Source organism: Amblyomma maculatum, chromosome 8 (genome assembly GCF_055883805.1).
Source record: "Amblyomma maculatum isolate TAMU_Amacu chromosome 8, ASM5588380v1, whole genome shotgun sequence".
In the NCBI taxonomy this organism is placed as follows: domain Eukaryota; kingdom Metazoa; phylum Arthropoda; class Arachnida; order Ixodida; family Ixodidae; genus Amblyomma; species Amblyomma maculatum.
Window position 1 is genome coordinate 105,930,112 of NC_139351.1, and position 21,556 is coordinate 105,951,667.

General features: G+C 45.9%; 1 protein-coding gene across 1 annotated transcript; it reads right to left on the reverse strand.

Annotated features, from left to right (window-relative positions):
• Window positions 1–110: 110 nt before the first annotated feature.
• LOC146182114 (chymotrypsinogen A-like) lies at window positions 111–17,866 on the reverse strand. The gene is made up of 11 exons (XM_084577126.1): window positions 17,687–17,866; window positions 15,241–15,413; window positions 11,796–11,879; window positions 10,135–10,276; window positions 9,259–9,372; window positions 7,319–7,449; window positions 6,061–6,161; window positions 4,969–5,071; window positions 4,196–4,355; window positions 2,670–2,821; window positions 111–460 (listed from the first exon to the last, which is right to left on the reverse strand). Exons 1-11 carry the CDS (start codon window positions 17,721–17,723, stop codon window positions 266–268), a joined length of 1,392 nt encoding a protein of 463 aa, XP_084433252.1. The 5' UTR covers window positions 17,724–17,866; the 3' UTR covers window positions 111–265.
• Between the last annotated feature and the right edge of the window lie 3,690 nt (window positions 17,867–21,556).

Consider the following 21,556-nt stretch of genomic DNA (forward strand, 5'->3'; position numbering starts at 1 on the left):
CCACTTTATTATCGAAGCTAATTTTTGAATGTTCCGTTGATTTTCATTCCCTAGTTAACTTGACGCGGAATAAAACATAAGCTTAAGACAAATGATTCATCCGCAGACTCTTTTTTTGACTCAACCAGTAAATGTTTATTCGATCTATCCAAATCTATTCTTCGCGCTAGTGTTGCGCTGTTCAGAAGCGAGGGCCAGCGGTTGGTATTCCCTCGCAGAATCACTGCAAAGCGACAAGTGGTGCCATCTAGCGGAAGCATCGTCCTCAGAGCGAGCGCAACGCGCGCTGGATCCAGTTGCGGTTGGGAATGACACCGCTCCAGACGGTGCCGGAACCCATGCCGCACAGTGCACTGGTGCCGGTGATTTTCGTGCCCTGACTCGTCATGCCCACCAGCGTCCAGTTGGAAGACGGCGCCGGTTGGCTCAGCTGGCACACTAAGGGCCCTCCGCTGTCGCCCTGCGCATGGTATAAACGTGGAGTACCGTACTTGTATTTCTAATATGAAATCACAGGTAGGGTATAAAATAAAAAAAAAAAATATGATGTCATCTCTGTATAATACTTGGAAACGCCTTACGGTTATTAAGCGCCCAAATGAAAAATTTGAAAATGGGAAAATAAGTACTCGTCATTCACGCTAACGTAATAATCGACTGCATGTCCATACGGTGTGTCCTTTCATGTCCAGCTAGTTACCCGTAGAGTGCATATTATGTATAGCAGGAACATTTGAGGGTACGATTTTGTGCTAGTAAGCAAACTGCGCAATACGTCCGCCGAAGCAGAACCACGTCTTCAAGTTATTGACATCGTAGGGTGCACTCCGCACTTAAATATAGCAAGATAACGCCTGATTGGTGTTCCAACCAACCAAACGTTGATTCTAATCTACTTTTTATGTTACCAGCGTCGCACGGACGGTTTAAGTGTGTGTAAGTGCGTGTGAGGGGGGAGGGGGGTGGTCCTTCACCCCATGCAAGACACTTTACCGAGTAAAACCACAGACAATATCTTTCTGGCGGAAAAATTCGAAAACCTGTGTCAGCATTTAAAGCGAAAGCCTTTCTTGGCTCATTAGTGGAATGAGCAAAACGCTTTGGCATTGTGTGCCAGCAGTACAAGGACAGAGCCCGCCGTCAGAGCCTGTCTGCACGAACTGTCTTGTCCGTTGCATCGGTAATTAACGTAATATATTACCAAATTTAGTATGGTCAAGTTGGTGGTGGCCTCCAAATTTGGATGGGCCACCTCCAAACTTGAATTCCAAAAATTTGACTTCATCGGAATTCGGCCAAAAACTATGTTTAACTTATTTCGAGTGTGACCAATTCAATGGTGACCTTCAAATTGGGATGAACCACCGGCAAAATGTGGCCTCCTGGACATCCAACTTTCTACCTCGTACCAAAATTTATGTCGAACCTAATTCGAGTATGGCCAATTCAGCCGTGACCCCCAAACTTAGGTGGGCAATCCCCGAAATTTGGCCTCCTTGGACCCTCAAAATTTGACTTCCAAATTTGACTAAATTCGGTGTCTAACCTATTTCGGGTATTGTCAAATCAGTGGTCACTTGCAAATTTAGGTGAGCCACCTCTAAATGTGGGCCGCTCTAGACCCCCGAAATTTGACTTCGTCCGAATATGACCATCAGAAACGCCAACTACATAATAGTACTGAGCAAGAAAACGCACAGCTCATAACGGAACTATGCAGTGCTTTCGCATTTCTGCACGTAAGCAGACTTAATGTGCACCCCTGTAAGTTTTAGGTCACGAGCATGCAACAACTGTGCTTACTGTCATGGAGAACTGCAGTTTGCGATACATCACAAATATTTGTTTTCAATCAACGCATATAGCACTTAGTGTAGGAGGCTTCTTCTCACTATTTTATTTAATTCTCGAGAAAGTAAACCTCCGTGACAGTGGGTGATGCCAGAATGTTGCAGTCGTCTGGAAATCGGGGTCATGCGGGCCAGACCGTCGCCACCGAGATCTTGGCAAGGCCTGCGCACCCCAGCAGCCTACGTCACGACAGGCGGATGGCGATAAAGTACCAGCAAATGAAGGTGCGAGCGCGAATCTGAGTCGAGTCACATGATGTCATCTCGCCCTTTTACCCAAGCCTGTACGCGCAGATTGAGTGGCTGATCCTTTATCGCCCATTCGCTTGTCATGACGTTCGCTGATGGGAGAGAAGGTGATGCAAAGGCCTTGTTAGCAAATTACGAGCGCTGCGACGAAGAACAACAACGAGAGAGTAATGACAAGGACATGCGCTACTCTCATTACTCTCTCGTTGTTGTTCTCCGTCGCAGCGCTCGTAATTTGCAATCATGTACCAACTAGCTCAACTTTCCGTATTACTGCAAAGGCCTTGTTAAAATCTCGGTGGTGTCGGCCAGACAGAGCGCAACGTAGGGCGAGCGACAAGTTTCTCGCATTACTTCAGCAACAAACCGATTTTCGGACATGAAACAAAACTTGGCCACGTAGCGCGGCCAGTTCCTCGAGATTAGATGGCGCAAGCTTCCTTTGTATCGTAAGCTGTCCTGAACATGCAGTTCACTTGAGTACCCCCAACTGGCGAGACACTCAGCTAACCACGAAGGTTTTATCATTACAGTGCCAAATTGGCTGCGATGAGCAGCTAGGGAACTCACGTGACAGGGACCGGACGAGTCCGACTCGTCGACAGCGCAGACCATGTAGTCGGGCCGAATGCGTGGCTGTATCTCATGGATCCTGGAGCAAGCGTCGTCAAAGTTGCGCACCTTCAGACGGGCCTGCTTCAGCAAGAATGCGCTGCCAGTGCCTGGACGACAACGCACGCGCACGATGGAGCAAGTGTCAGTGCAGTAGCGCGCTATGTAGTGACCCACCCAAGCGCCATATAATGTGAACGCGAGAGCCCCTCCCACAACCTCCCCTCTTTCCCTTTGGTACAGGTCAAAGGGAAAGCGCCTGCGCACCTGAACCTCCTCGCAATAAGCGCTTTTCGTCCTAAGACAGCCATCTAAAGAGTCGTGTTTTTCCATGCTCGCTCCGAGCCCGCAACAGCCAGCTTGAAAACGATGCCATTATAAGCTATGACAGCAAAACTCCTGCACAAACGGCGATGATTCCGAAAGCTTTGATAGCACGCACTCTCTAATAGCGCGGTCAACAAGGGGCGTAGTTTAGCGCCATTGGTTTCCATAATTAATTAATCGCCGGTTGCCGCAAGTGAGGTGATAAAAATCACTTTAGGCTGTATGTTTAATATGTAAACAAGATAAGTAAAATATCTTTAAAGTAGGGGAATCATCAGTTGTAGGAGTAGCAGAAGTTATATCAACAGTAGTCATATCGTATACTACTGGTACCAAATTAGAACACTTTTTCTTTGGCATGTAGACGGCGAGAAGGAAGGGATTCATCATCACCATCATCAGCCTGACTATACCCACAGCAGGGCGAAGGCCTCTCCCATATTTCTCCAATTAACCCGGTTCTGTGCTAGCTGCATCCACTTGACCCCTGCGAACTTCTTAACCTCATCCGCCCACCTAACTTTCTGCCGCACCCTGCTACGCTTTCCTTCCCTCGGAATCCAGTTTGTCACCCTAAGCGACTATCGGTTATCTTCTCTTCGCACTACATGTCCTGCCCATGCCCATTTCTTCTTCTTAATTTCCACTAGAATGTCGGTAACTTGAATTATTTCTCTGATCCACTCTGCACGCTTCCTATCTCTTAATGTTACCCTTACCATTTTTCGTTCCATAGCCCTCTGGGTTGTCCTCAACTTAAGTAGAGCCCTCTTGATTAGCCTCCACGTTTCAGCCCCACAGGTGAGTACAGGTAAGATGCAACTGTTGTGTACTTTCCTCTTGAGCGATACCGGTAAGCTGCTAGTCATAATCTGCGAGTGCTTGCCAAATGCGCTGCTTGCTAAATGGAGGGATTACCAGGAAATTAAATGTGCAGTAATCTGAACCGTGACGTGATCGAAGGGATGAAGAGCATGCAGAATGAAGGAAAGTGTGCACCGTGAAAACAGTCCGCTTTTAAAAAGCTTCGTTAACGTCCTTCCTATCAGATCTACTAAATTCATGCTTTCTTTGCGTCATATTATCAACCCCTTACCACAGCACTGGCTTCTTAAAACCAACACCGAATCGTTCCGCCTCCAAATCGCAATACCCACCACGCGTGATGCCCCAGCCCGTGGTGTAGCAGGTAGTGTTCACGGGCAGTGTCTGTCCGGCACCGGGAAGACACACCGGTCTCACGTGCTCCGTGAAGTTCACCGGAAGCGACAGCTTAAAAACGGCCACGTCGTGCGTCAAGTCGTGAGGCGCGAAGCTCTGCACAGAACAATAACGTGGTGTAAAGAGAACGGTCCTCTACGGAGAGCCCGGCACATAATTAAATACGACCGCAAACGCAGAAAAGACGCAAGGATTGATAATTGTGAAAATCAGCAGTGCTAAAAATCCTCCCCGATTTTTCAGCTTTAACGAAAAATGTGTTGAAGGGAAGGATGAGCAACGTTTATACATTGAAGAGGTCGACGTGCAGTGATTCTCTGGGCACGGGCTGTACAAGACGTTTCAGCGAAGCACGTCTAAAATGTTTGAAAACTGGTTTCGCGAAATAAATAATATTACTTCCGCTATATAATAATACCACTTTTGGCGGACATCAAAATCAGATTAATCATGTTAACTACGCAGATATAGTTAACCGAATTCTTGTAGTTAACATTTCAACTATACGGACACGAGCCTAGTTGCAACTAAAGATTTGCACCTGGTCATTATTGCTAGCCGTTTATAGGTATTAAAGAACGCAATTGCCCTTTACGCCGTGGCTGTAGTGCGTGCAATCTTTCGGTGCTATCATTTTTGCTGTTGCAACTAGGATGCAGTAAACATTACAGGGAGCACATCCATCGTAAAAACCTCGAAATGCACTCACGCTGTGCTCCGCGTAAGTCGAGATGGTTCTGATCTGGACTCCCGCGTCGTTGTCGAGCAGATTGTGGCTGCCTAGTTTCACCACAACGTCGTTCAGCGGCGCCCTAAGTAACCGTGCAGGGAAAAATGAAAAAAAAAAAAAAAAAAACTGTTAAGGACCCTTAAAGTACCTCAAGAGTTGCGAAAGCACTGAAGCCTCATTGTACGTGATATGTCCATCTATAATGACCTTTTTTTACAAAGTCCAAGGTAAGGGGGATTACTTTTTCTGCAATTTGCCACCTGCAAGCTACGGCAGGTAGTAACTGGTTTGCATTTAAATTCAATTTACTTCAGTGATTTGACTACATTGGACGTTGAGTGGATTACTTCACTCTCGTTCAATCCTTTCATGGTATACCGCACTCCAGTTTCGAATTCCTTTATTCTCGCCCAACCACCCTTCTACGGTAAGCACCCTCCGGTTTCGGATCCCTATAACCTCGTCAAACCCTCCTTCCATGGTAATCATCCTCCGGATTCGGATTCCTTCGCGCTCGTCCAACCCACCTTAAGACGTTAACCACCCTCCGGTTTCGGATACCTTCGCTCCCGTCCAACCCTCCTTCCACGGCAACCAGCCTGCTTGTTCAAATCCCTTTATCCTCGTCAAACCCTCCTTCGACGTAACTATCGTCCGGTTTCGAACTTCTTCACTTCCGTCCAACCCTCCTTCCACGGTAATCACCTTCCAGTTTCTGATTCCATCCTTCTCGTCCAACCCTCCTTCCACGGTAAGCACCCTCCATGTGCAGGTTCCTTCACTCTCACCCTTCCCTCCCTCATTCCACGGTAACGACCCTCTGGTCACACATTTCTATCCCTCGGCATACTTTCCTAATTTACAGTAACACTAACTGGAATCCGGGTGGATCCCATGGCAACCATCCCCCGTTTACACATAAACGCGAAACCCTGGAAATAGACGCGTGACAGTGTTTTTGAAAAAAGAAGAAGAAAAATTGCGCTCGCCCGTCACACCTCACTAGTCGTCATGCTCATCAGAGCGTGTGTACCACCTTCTAGCCCGCGTGCAGAAGCAGGAAATCCTTACTCCATAAAACAATGGGCTGCCGTGACGATCAGCTCATTGCTGACCAGAGCTCCACCGCAGTAGTGGGCAGAGGGGTGGATGTTCTTCTTCTGGATGCTGACCTGCATTGGGGAAGGACCTATTCTAAAAAAAATTATAAAATATGCTTCCAAAACATACGCTGCAAATCATAACCCCGTCATATATATTTCGTACTTAAACGGGCCAATATACACACGCTCCCTTTTGCAGTGTAGCATTCATAATCAAAGTCGATCAGCGCTCTTAGGCGTTTCGATGTTCTATATACCGATTCACAAAGCTGAGCAGACATATTCCTCGAATATCTCGTTTTCCCTCAGGTACCACATCAGTCATGACGTAATGAGCGGCTGAGGCAACATTTCACTCGCCAGTTTTCTCATATGCCCTCGAAATAAAGGGAATCCTATGCCAGGCCAGAAGGTCCCATTAACAACTGCCTTCAACTTTGGGACGACGTGCACAGCTTTCGTCAAAATATAAAGACCGAGGCTTTTGCTTCGGCGCCATGTTGCTAGCCCCGGCCGTTACGCATTGCCAGCGTTACAAATTTTTGAAGCTGATTGATGCTGTGGTCATCACTCCTCTCGAAGTTATGAATCTTCCACGGATGCTCCTATACTCCGTTTCATACATCAAGTGCAACACTGCCAAAGCTACAGCTCTTGTTTGCGCTCTCCGAATCCGCGATGGAAAATAGTGCCTGCTCTTTACGAGAGGAAATAATACTTATTTTGTCTGCAAGCTTAATAGATCTTAAATTTGCCATAAACTTCATAAAGAGCACCTTTTTAGGGAGAAAGGATCGAATTCGGTGAAATTGAATGTTTTTATGTCGTTTTCATTCGCGTCGCGTTTTCGCTGCCCCGCAACCTTGCCAGCTGTGCCACTAGATGGCGCTGGCTGTGCCCTCCGCGCTGCGCATCTCTTTTTGAGAAAATGGTTCTTCGTTGCACATTTTTTTCTATAAGATCCGCACTGCGAATATGTCTAGGCATGCGAAGCAAGTTATTGCAAACGTGTATGCTCGGTATAGAGCCCGTTTCCGCAGAAACCACTCGGCCTCAAAACGAGCGCGTAGTGATACGCCTCCTTTTTTTTCTTTTCTTGCGGACTATTTGCGTAGCTTTCGCTGCGTTGCACCTGATGTATGAAAAGGAGTATAGAGTCCCCAGGGGATCGCCGTGAAGCAGCAGTTGTCTGAAAACGACGAAATACGACGCCTCTGTAAGCGTACCTGCCATGGCCAGCTGTGGGGCACTGCCTCTTCGCCTCCAACGATACGGTCTGCGAGCTCGACGGACGGTTGCACGACTGGGGTGCCGCATGTCGTGCTCTTCACCAGCTGACGGGACCAGCGTTTGACTCCTGCAGAGCACACGCGGTCAATATCTTATAAGCCGAAGATACTTTTTCCGAGTTATTTCTCACCTCCGTCATCAGCGCTATTGTGTTTGCTATGTTTATCAACCAGCCCAAACCCTCACCTTACTGAGAATTTTTCGTCGCGCCCCTTTCGACCTTCCCCCGTAGGTGGCGGGTGCGAAAAATGACCGGCTAAGCTAATTATGCCTTAGGTTGGTTTAAATAAGATAAAGAAACAGAACGATCGCTTGTGAGAATAGAAGCTTAAATTTAAACGCACGGCCCAGTTTTCCAATAAGGCACGCGGCCCAGCAGCGGGTAGGCGATTGTCTGCTCACTTGCTGAACGAATTTCCTATCCATCCCGGTGCTCCGAAGGACCCACTGTGGCGAGCGTAGCGACCACGCAGTGCGATGATTGGCCAGCGATGGCGAACACGCGCCAATCGCGAGGCGCGCTAGGCTTCGTCTCCACAGCACCGGTGCAAGCTGTCAATCTAGGTGTTATGGTCCCGTGAAACACCGAAGCCAAAGTGCATAGCCGACCCTTCAGTAGCTGATGTGAGCGTCGATCACTAAACCTAAGTATAGCACCCTTGCATGCAGCAAGCACAAAAAGGTTAAAAAAAAAAAAAAAAAACAGGATCCTTCCGTATCATCAACGCATCAACTGAACACCAATTAGCCCAATTATCCAGGGACAACACATCAAAATTTGGGACTGTGCATATATTGCATGGAATGTGCGAGGGAATCGCAGGAACATTATTTGCACGCGCAGTCTGCCTCATCACGGAGGTCCGCGAGAGTTCCACTGCGGAGGTGTACAGATCCCCCCCCCCCCCCTCACCGCATACACACACAAACACACAAAGAAAAAATGTGGGGCAGGTAAGCTTCGCCTTTAACGGCATGACGCGAAAGTGTTAATGGCTCTCATATGCCGGTTGCGTTTGTGAATCTTCGTTTCCGTACATGCACATACTCGTCTAATCACTTATTCCTTAATTTTTTTTGTTTCTGATACCTCTCACATATCCACTGGAGCGTGCCTGTGTGGTTTACGGGTAATGCTGTCTGAGTAGGGATCCGAAGGTCCGGAGGTCACGGCTGTGATGTCACACTCTCATCTTAAGGCAGCTTCTGCCAACTCTGCCATGTCACATGGTCTCGTGACGTTACAAAACCTGCCGAAAAATCAGTGCTCCACAGCGTCACCTGCCAATTTTACCACCCTTCAGAGGAATATTCGAGATTTATCGCCCGTAACGCAGACTCCGAAAACGCCGGACTTACCGCAGAATGAGGTATCGCGTTAAAACAGAAGCTCTTAGAGAAGATCCTTCAATATAAAATATACAAATAATCCTTGGTCTCCTCTACCTTGCGCGTTTTTAAATCCTAAATATAAGGAATTGACCAGGCAAAGCGCACCTTTTACCAAAGGTTACTTCGATCCAGTCTACCCATATACTCAACGTGCAAGTAAGAATATTTTTTTTATTTAGTGGAATCCCTCATTAGTAGGGTAGGTTTTTTTTCTGTAAATATCAGAGCTTAGATCGACGCTAATGAGTAGCTGCACTCCTTCATTTCGTAAATGTGAGCAGGAACGGGCGAGCTCGAGCTTGTCTAGACAGGCTGCTTGCCTGCGACAGTTTTTCAAATGAAAGCTTACAATACACTTTTAACCGCAACCTCTTGCTAAGTCCGCCGGCTATCGCTTAGCACCACCATTTCGCTCGTATGGTTTAACCATGGTCCTACTCAATTTGTAATCGCTATTACACGAAATCCACATGATGCAGCTTACTGCAGTGTTGCTCGTCCGAGCCATCCGGACAGTCGAACACTCCGTCGCACACCCGGTTCATCGGAATGCAGTCCGCCGTGCCGCACTGGAACTGCTGGGTGCTGTTGCACAAGTCTGCGCATAGAAACAAATCGAAACAGGGCCGCCTTTGTGATTCAGGAAACCTTACATTGAACTCACAGGCTCAGCACACTTTCTGGTGGCATTTTGGACAACAGAAACGCCTCTCTCAAAGCAGGTGCTATGTTGATTTGAAAACTGGTCTGTGCCGGCGTTCCCCTGGCATCCGCAAAAGCCACGGGAGCGTTTGCCCTGTTATGTAGACCACGTTATGTACACTTATTCATCATCACCATCAACCTGACTATGCCAACTGCAGGGCGAAGGCCTCTCCAATATTCCCCTCAATTAACCCTGTTCTAAGCCAGCTGACGCCCCCTAACACTCGAAAACTTTCTGATCTTATACTCCCACCTAATTTCCTGCCTCCCCCTGTTACGCGTGTCATCCCGTGGAACCTAGAAAGTCACCCTTTAGGACAAACGGTTACCTTGCCTTCGCATTACATGGCGTGCCTGTGCACGTTTCTTTTTCTTAATTTCAACAGCAATGTCAATAACTACCACCTGTTCCCTGATCCACTCCGCACGCTTCCTGCTTCTTAACTTCGTACACCTAGTAACGTTACGCTTAGTGATGTTGCTTAGTAAAAGCACAGTATGCATGCTAGCACGACGGCCATATAGAAGGTCAAGAAATTTGCGTGCAACGTCATTTTACGATGACGAAATAAAATTACTTAGAGTGCCCGCAAACATAAACCGTGTCACCTCATCAATTGAAAGGGCGAAAGCGCCGAATATATGAAGGACAAACCGCGGGCGTTGGTGGAGGTGAAACGAAGCCTGAAACCGCGGCTACTTTTCATCTTGTCGGTGGCGAAGAGGATGTTCACCGTTGGAGAGAAGCTCAGGTACGGCTTGGGCCGCACGTCGGAGCACAGCATCTTCATAGTCGACTGAAAAAATAAAAAAAAAGATATGAAATTTAGCAATAGCTGTGTTTTTTTTTTCTTGTATATTATAGTAAGTGTCTGCGGTGCTCGTTAGTGAAAGAAAGCTGAAAACGTTTTCGATCATGCGAAGAGATGCAAATATGTGGTTGTATGATACTCGAAGCAATTTTTTTTTTTTTTCGCTAGCCTCAAATAAAAAGGAGAAGCGCTCTAGGCGCTCGCGCCATCTACCGTTATGTGCTGTCCCATGTGTTGCGCTAGGAAATAATTCGCCTTCACACATGAACTTATTATGCAGCCTCAAAGCAAACAATTCTAATTTCCAGGTTTCTCCTCAATGCATCAGAAGAGTGCAGAGAATCTTGGCGATGACGCCACCGCGGACGATATTTTTATTTCTTTCTTTTTTTCTTCGTACAATATTTCCCCAGCGGTAATTCGCCACCACCTTACATGACGTCATTATGGGAGTCCCTGAGCGACGCTGTGCACTGTAGAGAAGAATAAATGCTGTCGATGTTTCGTTCGACGATTGCACCATCTTTGAAATGCTAGTACACACACGCATAAGAAGAAAAGACTACATTCCTTGCGGGCAAGCTTCAAACGTCGGATTCGTTTAAGCACATGTAATTCCAAAACCTCTTCTGTAGTCCTTTCATGCGTATAGGCGCAGAATTCGCGAAAGAGACGCATTATGCTACAGCACGGAGAGAGAACGCAGGAGAAAGCGCAACTATATAATCAATGAATCACCAGTAGGTGCTTCGAATGGGAAGATGTCACAGGGACATGGTGTACGGTATGTTAGAGCTGTATTTGTTCGAGGTAGGGTCTTATGCTAGCTGGTGTTTCGACAACAAGGTACTAACTACCCTCAGGAAAGGAAAACGACAGAAAGAGAAACCTCTCAGTGAGCCCAGAAACTTTGGCGCGGACCAAACGTTTTGTATAGTTTTCATCAACATGTCGTGCTTGCGAGCACGAGAGATATACGGCTCCCAGAGGTTTAAGAATTATTTCCTGATTAATTGATTTAAATCCCTCTCCTACATACACCACTGCTGCGGGGAGAGGAGAAGGGAGTGACCGGCTGTCAGCTCATATGACGTAGGAGCTGTTAGGTGGCGTGCACACAAGCTATCACAGAAAAGGGCTAAAAAGGAAATGCCACAGGAGCTTTTCTTACCCTTCAAAAAGCTTCTTTGAAAATTTTAGTGCAAGCTTTCCTTGAAACACAGTATAAAATAAGATACTAGGATAAAAGCAACCACGCACACAAAAGAGGCAAACCAGCCGAAAACGATCAACATGGAATGCATTTACTATAAAAAGTTCAGGTAAAGCTTGCGGCCATCTGTCCCCTTTTACGAGCTAATTGATTTAGCGCCTAGCACGCGCATGATGCACCACATTGGACGCGACCAGGTGGGTTGCCGAGCAGCGCTAGTTTGTCGTTCTTCTAGCATAATCCAGCACGCGCTTCACTGCGTGCATGCGCGGTAGATAAAAAAGGACGCACCCTAGCCTCCCTGATGAGGACGATGTCAGCGCTGCACTGAGCGCTCGTCTCCACGTCGAAGGCTTCGAAGTCCAGGCGGACCCTCTGTGAAATGAACGAAAAGGTAAGAGGCACGTTACAGAACTTTTTTTCAAACGAACAAAGTCACGCTTGTTTCACAGACATCTAACTGGTGTCATGTTTTCTATAATTGTTTTGTGCCTTGTACGCACAGGGCATTTAATCTAATAGACTGTAAGCAATTTTTAGAATTGACCTTTCTGAGTTAAAGGAAAGACTGCTTCCTTCGATTTGGAATTGCAGGCTGGCTAACTAATATCTAATGGCCATATTTTACCTATTACATTCAGGCTGATTATCTATTTTTTGGTGTTTCTAGGTTACCGCAAGTTTCGTCCACGTCACTATAAGATTCTTACAAACGTGACGCTCGTTATCGATGTTCGCTTTACCGCGCGTAGGCCCATAATTCTTTGCGCTACAGCGGCGGGAGAATCGATCGAATTGCAGAAAATTACAGAAACGATCTGCATACTGCTTACGGTGAGGTGCACAGCTCTAGATTATTTAAAAATTATTTGTAACATGTAAAAACACAAAGTTAGGCATTAGATATCAACACACTACAATTTCAACTTATTAGCTTCCTTAATTCAAAATGCCTCTTTTTTTTTTTTTTAGGAATATCTGAAACGCCCTGTATATATTATAATATTCTTGTTTAATTTTTTTTCCTCATTAGAGTGGCATCACGTTACCAAGTTCTGCAGCGCAGGCGCAGCATCCTGCTACACTGATTGGTCGACATACAAAGACCATCACTTATAAGGCCACTGCAACTGCTTACGCTGATTGGTCAGCATTAAGTGACGTCGCGCATGACGTCACTGCGCCGAACCATGCTGAGTGGTCCGTACACAGTGGCCTTGACCTCACATGTGACGTACCATGGGCATTCTACCGAAGAGTGAGAATAATACCGAATAAGCAACGATGCAGCTATTAACTCAAGCGGCTGGCGCTCAATAAGGCGTCATACAGTATAGCAACTCTTGTGAAAGCTATTCTTTTGTCCTTTGATCTGCGCTCATGCTTTGTGATTTTTTGTTTTTTTTTTTTCGCGAAAAATAGGGATGGGATTCCCCAAGCCCAGGATTATAAAACACCTTTCAATTTTGAGGTAATCGTAGAATATTGGAAATACAGTTTTGAAAATATCGATATGAGTTGGTCTAAGCTTCCGATGTGCGGAAAATATTGGCTCTTAAATTATTTTTCTTTTTTTTTTTTTTGCAGTCGAAGTGAGAAGCTTGCTATAAACAATCAATGAACTTCGTGTTTGCAAATAATTTTTAGGGAACTGGAACACTGTGAGATACATTTTATGAGCATAATGATAAGTAAATCTGTCTGCTGCCTAGTTTTATGTCTTCAGTATACTGGTAAGTGGTCCTAGCTTCAAATGAGTACCAAAATACCGCTTATGAATTTTGTCCTGCGTGGGTCTGAGAAGTTGCCTGAGTGAAAGCCAATTACAAGTATTATTATTGTTATTATTATCATTATTATCGTCATCATCATCGTCGTCGTCGTCCTACGTTTGCTAAAAAATAGCTCACACCGCCTTAGAAAAGAAATACACCGCGATTTAAAAAAAAAATTAATAGAAAAAATAAGGCCACCGAGGGAAGACCTGACAATGTATTGATTGCTATATCATGAAGCTTTACAGATATGTGAAACAATTACGTTCCAAACTACTTCCCGGAAAATTTCCGAAATTTCTGGGCATGCAGATTTGTTTTTGTTTCGTTTCCTGCTAAGTAAATTATTTCCAAGTGTGTCTAAATTATAGCTATGAGTTGTAAAAGCAAGTGCAAAGCATCAAGACGTATATACAGGGTTTTGAATATTTGGGGGCTGGGATTTAAAAAAATTCTATGCAAAATCTACTACCCCATTCCAGCTGAAATAACGTTCACAAAGTAGCAAAATATCGTCTACGTTATCTGATAAGTGATTCAACATCGGTACTTGCCTAGATTTTCCGAAATCGAGGAAAAACTGCTCTCGGCGGCGTGCACAATTTTCGCAGAAGAGAGTCGAAAAGTTATTTTGACATGATGCGTCATCTGTCGGGCAGCGCGGCAAGCGCGCCAACGGCCGGGATAGAGCTTTTTAACATGTTAAAATAGCTTTTTAAGCTATTTTAAGCGAGCAGTGAGACAAGCTCCATCCCGGCCGTTGGCGCGCTTGCCTCGCTGCCCGACAGATGACGCATCATGTTAAAATAGCTTTTTAAGCTATTTTAAGCGAGCAGTGAGACAAGCTCCATCCCGGCCGTTGGCGCGCTTGCCTCGCTGCCCGACAGATGACGCACCATGTTAAAATAGCTTTTCGACTCTCTTCTGCGAAAATTGTGCACGCCACCGAGAACAGTGTTTTCTCGATTTCGGAAAATCTAGGCAAGTACCGATGTTGAATCACTTATCAGATAACGTGGACGATATTTTGCTACTTTGTGAACGTTATTTCAGCTCGAATGGTGTAGTAGATTTTGCATAGGAATGTTTTAAACCCCAGCCCCCAAATATTCAAAACCCTGTAGTATAATAAAGCAAAAACCAAATGAAACCGTGGTCGCAAGAAAGCCTTCACTTGCAGCTAAAACCTATCAGGGCAGAGTTTTTTTAAAGCCATCAACCTTTTGAAGTTATTATTCGCTGCGTCTAGCCCAACCCAGCCATATAGCTCTACAAAGGAAGCCTATGAAGTTTTCTTACCATATCATCATCATCATCATCATCATCATCAGCAGCAGCAGCAGCAGCAGCCTGACTATTCCCACTGCAGGGCGAAGGCCTCTCCCATATTTCGCCTTCCATGGTTATTTCAAATGCGAATATACTAAGATAGTGGTGTACACTTCCTTTGCAACCATCTAGATTTTATGGTGCAGATGTTAATGCAAACTACTCTCTTGATTTACTGAAATCTACCCCACTTTTTCCAATTCCCAGAACTACAATATAATAAGTATGTTGTCACGGGCAGCAAAGACGATGAGGCGCTATTCGCGCTACGGAGAAAGACGATGAGAGTGTTGAGCGCGTGCTGAGCTGCGACAACTGACAGCAGACAAGACTTCTTTTGACATCCTGTGTTGTCGTAAAGGCCTTCACTGCAACAATATATAATTAAATGATGTCCTTCTTACCGTGTTTTAATTAAGAGGTGCAATCGGCCGAGCTCACAGCCCTCCTTAACTAGGGTAAAATAATGAGTGTTGTGTACGTATACTGAGTTGTCGGTTTGGATGTATTATGTCACTGGTGAAAAAAAAAACACACAAAAAAAAAGGGAAACCAAAGAGGACGATGGACAAGGGCATCCTGAAGTGTTTGTCTGAGTAGGCCTTATTTAAAAAAAGGTGACGAGTACTTACTCTGTATCCCCTCGCCGCTGTGATCGTAACTGCGCCCTGGAATTCATGGGGTGTAATTTGGCCGGCCGAAAAACCTGGGGTCTCCACCAGACCGGTGATTCGATCGCGAATCCGCAGGTCTATTCCGTCGCGTAGCGTCGCTACCACACGCTGAGCGCTGACGGAAGCCAGAACTGCGAAAGGCACCACGCGTCGCCCACTATATGACAACTTTAACAAACAGACTAGAAGGCGACGCGGTTAAACAAGAGGAGACTCCTGGAATATTTTAGCTCTTCCGCGTAATGAAAAGATATCAAGTGTTTCACAAGCATGGTGGCTTCAAGTAAGCCCGACACTATTTTTCCCAGGGTTTTTTATATTGTAGTGTGGTAATTTTGGTCTTCTTAGCCACTGCCATGCATCGCGTGATGGCGCGCTCGAGGACGAAGAAGTTGGTCGCTGCCTTGCTGGTTCGCCACGCCTGACGCTCCGCTGCGAGTTCCTCCTGAGCGGCTATATCCATCTGAATAAACACACCCCTACAATTGGTGCAGGCGGTGCTGGGTGTAGGGGTGTGTTTATTCAGATGGATATAGCCGCTCAGGAGGAACTCGCAGCGGAGCGTCAGGCGTGGCGAACCAGCAAGGCAGCGACCAACTTCTTCGTCCTCGAGCGCGCCAGCACGCGATGCATGGCAGTGGCTAAGAAGACGAAAATTACCACACTACAATATATAAAAACGGCTGGGTGGCGCATATGTGCCAATGTTGACAGACATAAGGACACGGGGGAATGATGTGGACTACTACACTGAGCAACTAATTTCTGGTAATTAAATTTATAACAACTAAATTTAGGCGCCTGGTTGCAATTAGAGATTCGTAACCTGTCATTAATAATGACCGTGCCAGTTCTTATAATTTCTAAAACGCGGGTACCTCCGGCACTGTTGCTCAACAAGTTTTCGCTATATCTCGCCAAAAGACGCGCAGCGGTGCTCATCGCATGATTCGGCCCACGCGCGAGAGAGAGGGAGACGCGGTGCACTTGCGCCATTGATTGGCGGTGCCGGCAATGCACAGAGCGCGGGTTTTTCGAAAGAACACATTTGGCACGAAAAAGCCGAAATTTATTTACCCATAGTGCCGAGCGTAGTCATGTCTTCGAAGTTCCAAAAAAACCGACATGACTATTAGTAATGACCGACTACAAATATCTCATTGGAACTGGACGCCAACCTGCAATAGTTAATAACTATCAAAAATTATTTTACCAACCTTCTATTTAACATATTCCCCTATTTTCACATGTCCGCCAACAATGGTACAATTGCACTGCAGAAACAACCTTAATACCCCGAAATTCCCATTTCTCCCCCTTAAAATACCTAGTATTTCAGTCCTATAGAATACACGACGACAAATGGGGCTAACGGTAAGTTGATATGGCATTGCATAGATCTAAGCTAACAGCGCAAAATATGTTGGACAAGAGCAAGGAAGGTATAAGACATTGCGCTCATAATGAATTAAAAATTTTATTATTGGATTATCGCACGCACGTTTTTAAGCAAACTTACTAAACAATACTACGCCATTTAAAAATAATATGGACTTGTATGGATTACCAATAAGCTATAACGTGATAAAGGTGCACGAGCAATATTGCAGCTGAGTTCGCTGAACTGGCAAAATGCGGAGTGCGCTAGCAAGCACGTTGCTTTTCATTTTGCCTTCGGTTGGAAGCTTCAAGGTCAGGCTTCGGGCAAAGATGGGCTGGACCGGTGGCTGGGAGCCGTGGTGGTAGCGCAGTATTAAGAGTTCCTAACCCTAACCGTTTAAAACATCTTAAGATGGCGATGGGAGAGCCCAGGCGGCACGAACCATTAGTTCAATGTTGGCACTGTGTTAAAAATGCATTGGTCCTGTGTTTGGCAGGTCATTACCAGCATAACATAAATATTGGGCTAATAGTTTGTGCTGCCCGATATGCACTAGAACGGTGCCAAATTCTGCAGTAGTGCGTCAGATGGTAGTGATGTAGCAATTAGACACTTACGATAGGAAAGCAAGCTGGTGTACAAAACTCGAATTAATCGCATATTTACCGAACCAGGTCGCGCTAAAAAAGCGATTAAACCAGGTGGTGCTGAGGAGCACATCTGTACATTGTCGAAAACAATGATCATAGCCGTTCACCGCATTGTAGCAAAACCTGGCGCATAATTTTGCATGCAAGTGTCGACGCGTTGTCGCACACAGTCTCGAACAGTTCTAGCCATCGGTCGCACCTCGTCCTGACACTTCGCGCATAGTTCAAAAAGCAGTTGAGTCAAGTCTCTGGGGATGTTTATAGAAATATTCGGAGGCTTTAATAATACGACAGTACCTACAGCAGCCAAAAGCCACGACATGTGCATACTTTGAAGTGGGCAGGATGCGTGAAAACTGATTAAAATACTTACCTGCAACCAGAACGGAGGCACAAAGTAAGCGTCGCATTGTTGTGTGACTCCGCGTCCACGCCGGTGAAAACAAGTGCGGTCGATTGTTCGGCCTTTTTTATGTCGACCATAAGTTTATCGGGAATGAAGCCATCGCGATCTGTATCAGTGACTCCTGTGTAGACACAAGCGTAGAGGATAAGAAAGGACGGAAGTGATAGAGTGTCGTGGATGCGAGCGGGTTTTGACGCAATGTGCCCGCTTTTCCCGTGGCTCTAGATCTCACCTGGCACCCAACATTGACTCGAAATCTGAGAGTGACTGCGGTCACTTCATGGAGTTTAGCGACAGAGGCGCCGCCTATCAATGTCCAGCGCACTATCGGTGGTGTCCTGCACTTTGCTGTAAAGCCTTCTCAGAGTTTTTGGGAAACCCACAGATGGCGGGATAATCGCTAAACTCAGAGTTTTGCACCCTGCGCGGTACTTGATGTCGATACATGGACAATCAGGGGACTTTCGCAACTAATGCGATTAAAGAGCAGCTAGTTTTTACCTGCATTTTTGCGATAACACAAGGGGGCGGTTCTCGTAGCCCATTGTCTACGGTTCGCTTCAGCGATTACACCACCAGGTTTGCTCGCTAAGTGAGGTGACGCTTGCTGTGTCTCGATGATAAAGGTCAGGCCCGATGGGAGACCAAACGAAGTACTAGAAAAATGCGATGTCGTTTTGACGAGGCGGTTTGCAATGCCGACGCCAAGTTTGTCGGCGTCAGGGTCATCACTGCAGGCGACGGCTGTACTGAGGCTTCCAAGCACTCGAGTTAAAGAAACACCAAGCGGAAAATGATGCGATAGCAGTGGTGGTTTGAAATGCGTCGTGTTGTGTTTCATGGCACACAGGCAGCTAAGGCCATCGTATATAAGTTTAGGACATAATCCTCATGAATGTGTTGACTTATGGGGCCTTCTAGAGATGTACATGTGACACTTATGGAGAAATTCTAAATCGGAATTGCTGATCGGGAGCCGGGGCGTGCCCCTGTCCCATTGACCAGTGCAACATGAGGTGCACTGAATGCGATTGAATGATTGAACAAGAATAGTTGTATTTTAGGTCCTTAAAGGGCCACTTACCACCCTAAAGTTCGGAAACGTGTTTCAAACTGGTCTTTGTAAGGCATCGCCTTGTAAACGAGCGGACACAAAATGCAATTACAGCCATAAAAATCAATCGACAGCTCCATGCTCTTCTCCTTCCCTTCCGTCACCGAGAGTTTCCTCTCCTGCACGGTAGACTATCAGCCGCAATCAAAATTCGTCCTCTTCTTCCTCCGATTTTAGCGACAGGTGTGCAATCATTGCCCCGCCTTTGACTTTTTTTTTTGCTATCCGAGCATTTTTGGTATGCGGGAGCATTCAAAGGATTACCCTAGGTGACCTTTTTTTTTTTTTTTTTTTTTTCGAAAATCGCGAGAAGGGAGCCTTCGGTGGCATGCTCGTTTGCCCCCTCATCGCGCTGCATGAACCCAATAGGCGGCCGAAGCGCGGACGCGGAGATCCCTCCGGTATTGAAAAGCAGGCCGGAGCACGTGTACGTATCTCTGCGTTTGTACACTTCGTCTCTGCGTCTGGGTATATTCTGTGTTCGCGTCTGCACGAGTCTATCAGCAGCACAGCACACATAACTATATGAAGCATACATGTACCAGGAAAAAAAATGATAAAAGCCTTCTTTTTGTTCGTTGTATGCGTATGAAAAAACAAAAAGCGCGACAGAAAAGCGCAGCGAGCCGAGCCGACGACGCGATGCGCTTGACTCGTGTCAGAGAGACGGACCAATGAATGTCGTCCCTATTTGTACGTCATATCCAAGGTTCGCCGAACCAGGATGGAAGGTGAAGAGGCTTGGCTTCATTGAAGGAAGAGTAGGTGCTTTGATTGCATATGCGCTGTTTTCCGGTGCGCGCATCGCTGCTTTTTTCGCACACACTACCTCCAACACTTGATCGAAGCACTAAGCGTGTTTGTTTAAAACTTCGTACTCTGCGTCAGTGGCCCTGAACTAGCATGAACAGTTTGTGAACCTGTGACGGAAAATTAAGTTCGTGTGTGCACCATCGCTTAGCACACATGTCCGCATACAACCGATTTTGTGGGCGTGCGAGTCCTAGTGGTAAGCAATAAGATTTAAAAAAAAAAGAAACAAACATGCAAATATTATCGGAGTCGCGCAGATGCTGGCGAATTTCTCAGTATAATACAGCGTGCCGTAGAGCCTAGAAAAAAAAAAAAAACTGCAGAAAATTTGCACAGCGAAATTTATGCGCGATTTTTGACAGTGAACCTTTTGCGACAACACAGGTTTCTGTATTAATATCAGAATTTTCCGTAGTTCTAACTGAAAACTACTACAGAAAACTATGGAACTGCAGGAATGAATACTACAGAATTGCACAAACTTCTAACGTTTACTAAAGAACTATAGAATATTTTGCCGTATTTCTGAAACGGTTCGGTGACTTTTTTTTTTTTTTTTCATTTGGAGGAAATCAGAACAGCGAGTACAGACAGGACGTAACACCGAGATGTGTACCGGAAGAGCTGTAATGAGCAACTATACAAGATTCTAGTTACCGCTCGTCCAGGTCACACCTGGGTCTTACGTCCTGTCTGTAATTGACGTACCTACTTCCTCTGTAACATGTATCGCATCCGGCCCTAAACTTCCCCTTTTTGAACAACAGCTTGAGTTATCGTCTTATATGCGATTTTAACACATTGTTCACCTCCTTATATTATTTCAGCATTTCGAAGTCTACAAATAATTAATCATGCGGAAAAGCTAATTCCTTGCTTTACTCCTCAGTCAGTCACCAGGTGTCCACGATTCTTTTGCTATATGCATTGCGTTATAATTATTTTAAGGCCCAAAAATTTTGAGTAAACTCTGCTATTTTCGGCAATTATGTTATACCTTTCAGATATGCGTTACTTTTACGACTGAGAAAACCGGTAAATAAGTGTAAGCGTAAAAAAAATCGAATATTTCGTAATATATATAAGATGAATATTCATCTTATTTTCGTTAAATAGTGCGTCTTTTAGTCAACAAATGGCGAATTCGAGTGGGAGAGCAGGCACACTCGAGAGCACTTCGAAAGTGCTCTCAGACAAGCGGGCATCCTCCATGGAGGTGGGAGAGCAGGAGTAGAATCACTGGCTTCCAATCACGGTGCAAGAATACTTACCCGTGCTTCCAATGGTAGAGGAGGAGGGCTTTTCCTCCCCTGAGAGCACCCGAGTGCACTCCCGACTGCTCCCTCGTCTAAAGCGAGAGTAGAGGAAGACACAGCATAAAGAATAATATCCGCGCCATCTTTTTTTTTTTTCTTGACTCGGCGACGCTCAAAATGGCGGCACCAAAGCGTCGGCGCTCGGCGAGCGGAAAGCATTGCTCAGGTGGTCTATGCAGGTTTGAGAGTCTCTGCTGGCGTGGAAAGAGCCAAAGGAGGCAGATTGCCGCGCTGTGAGAAAAAAAGCATACAAAACAAGCGGTTCTACACGGAGGCGGAGAATGCTGGGGGAGAGAAGTGCGGTCACATGGTCGTGGCGCTCTGCTCTCGACACGCAGACAGCGTTCCCGTGGGAGGACAGTTACACCCTCGCTCGGCGTGCTCCTGTACTGCACTGTACTACTCGGGGCCTCTGCTCTCGTCCCCCCATCCGAATGCGCCATAAGTTTAAGATTTAGGAATTTGCACACGCCAAACCCCTCCACGTCCATTAAATTGTAGTCTTATAAAAGAAACGCGCAGATTTGTGCGGGAATCGTTTTATTTAATATCCGAAGCTATATCTGCAAAATCAATCAGCCACAGTGTCATTTT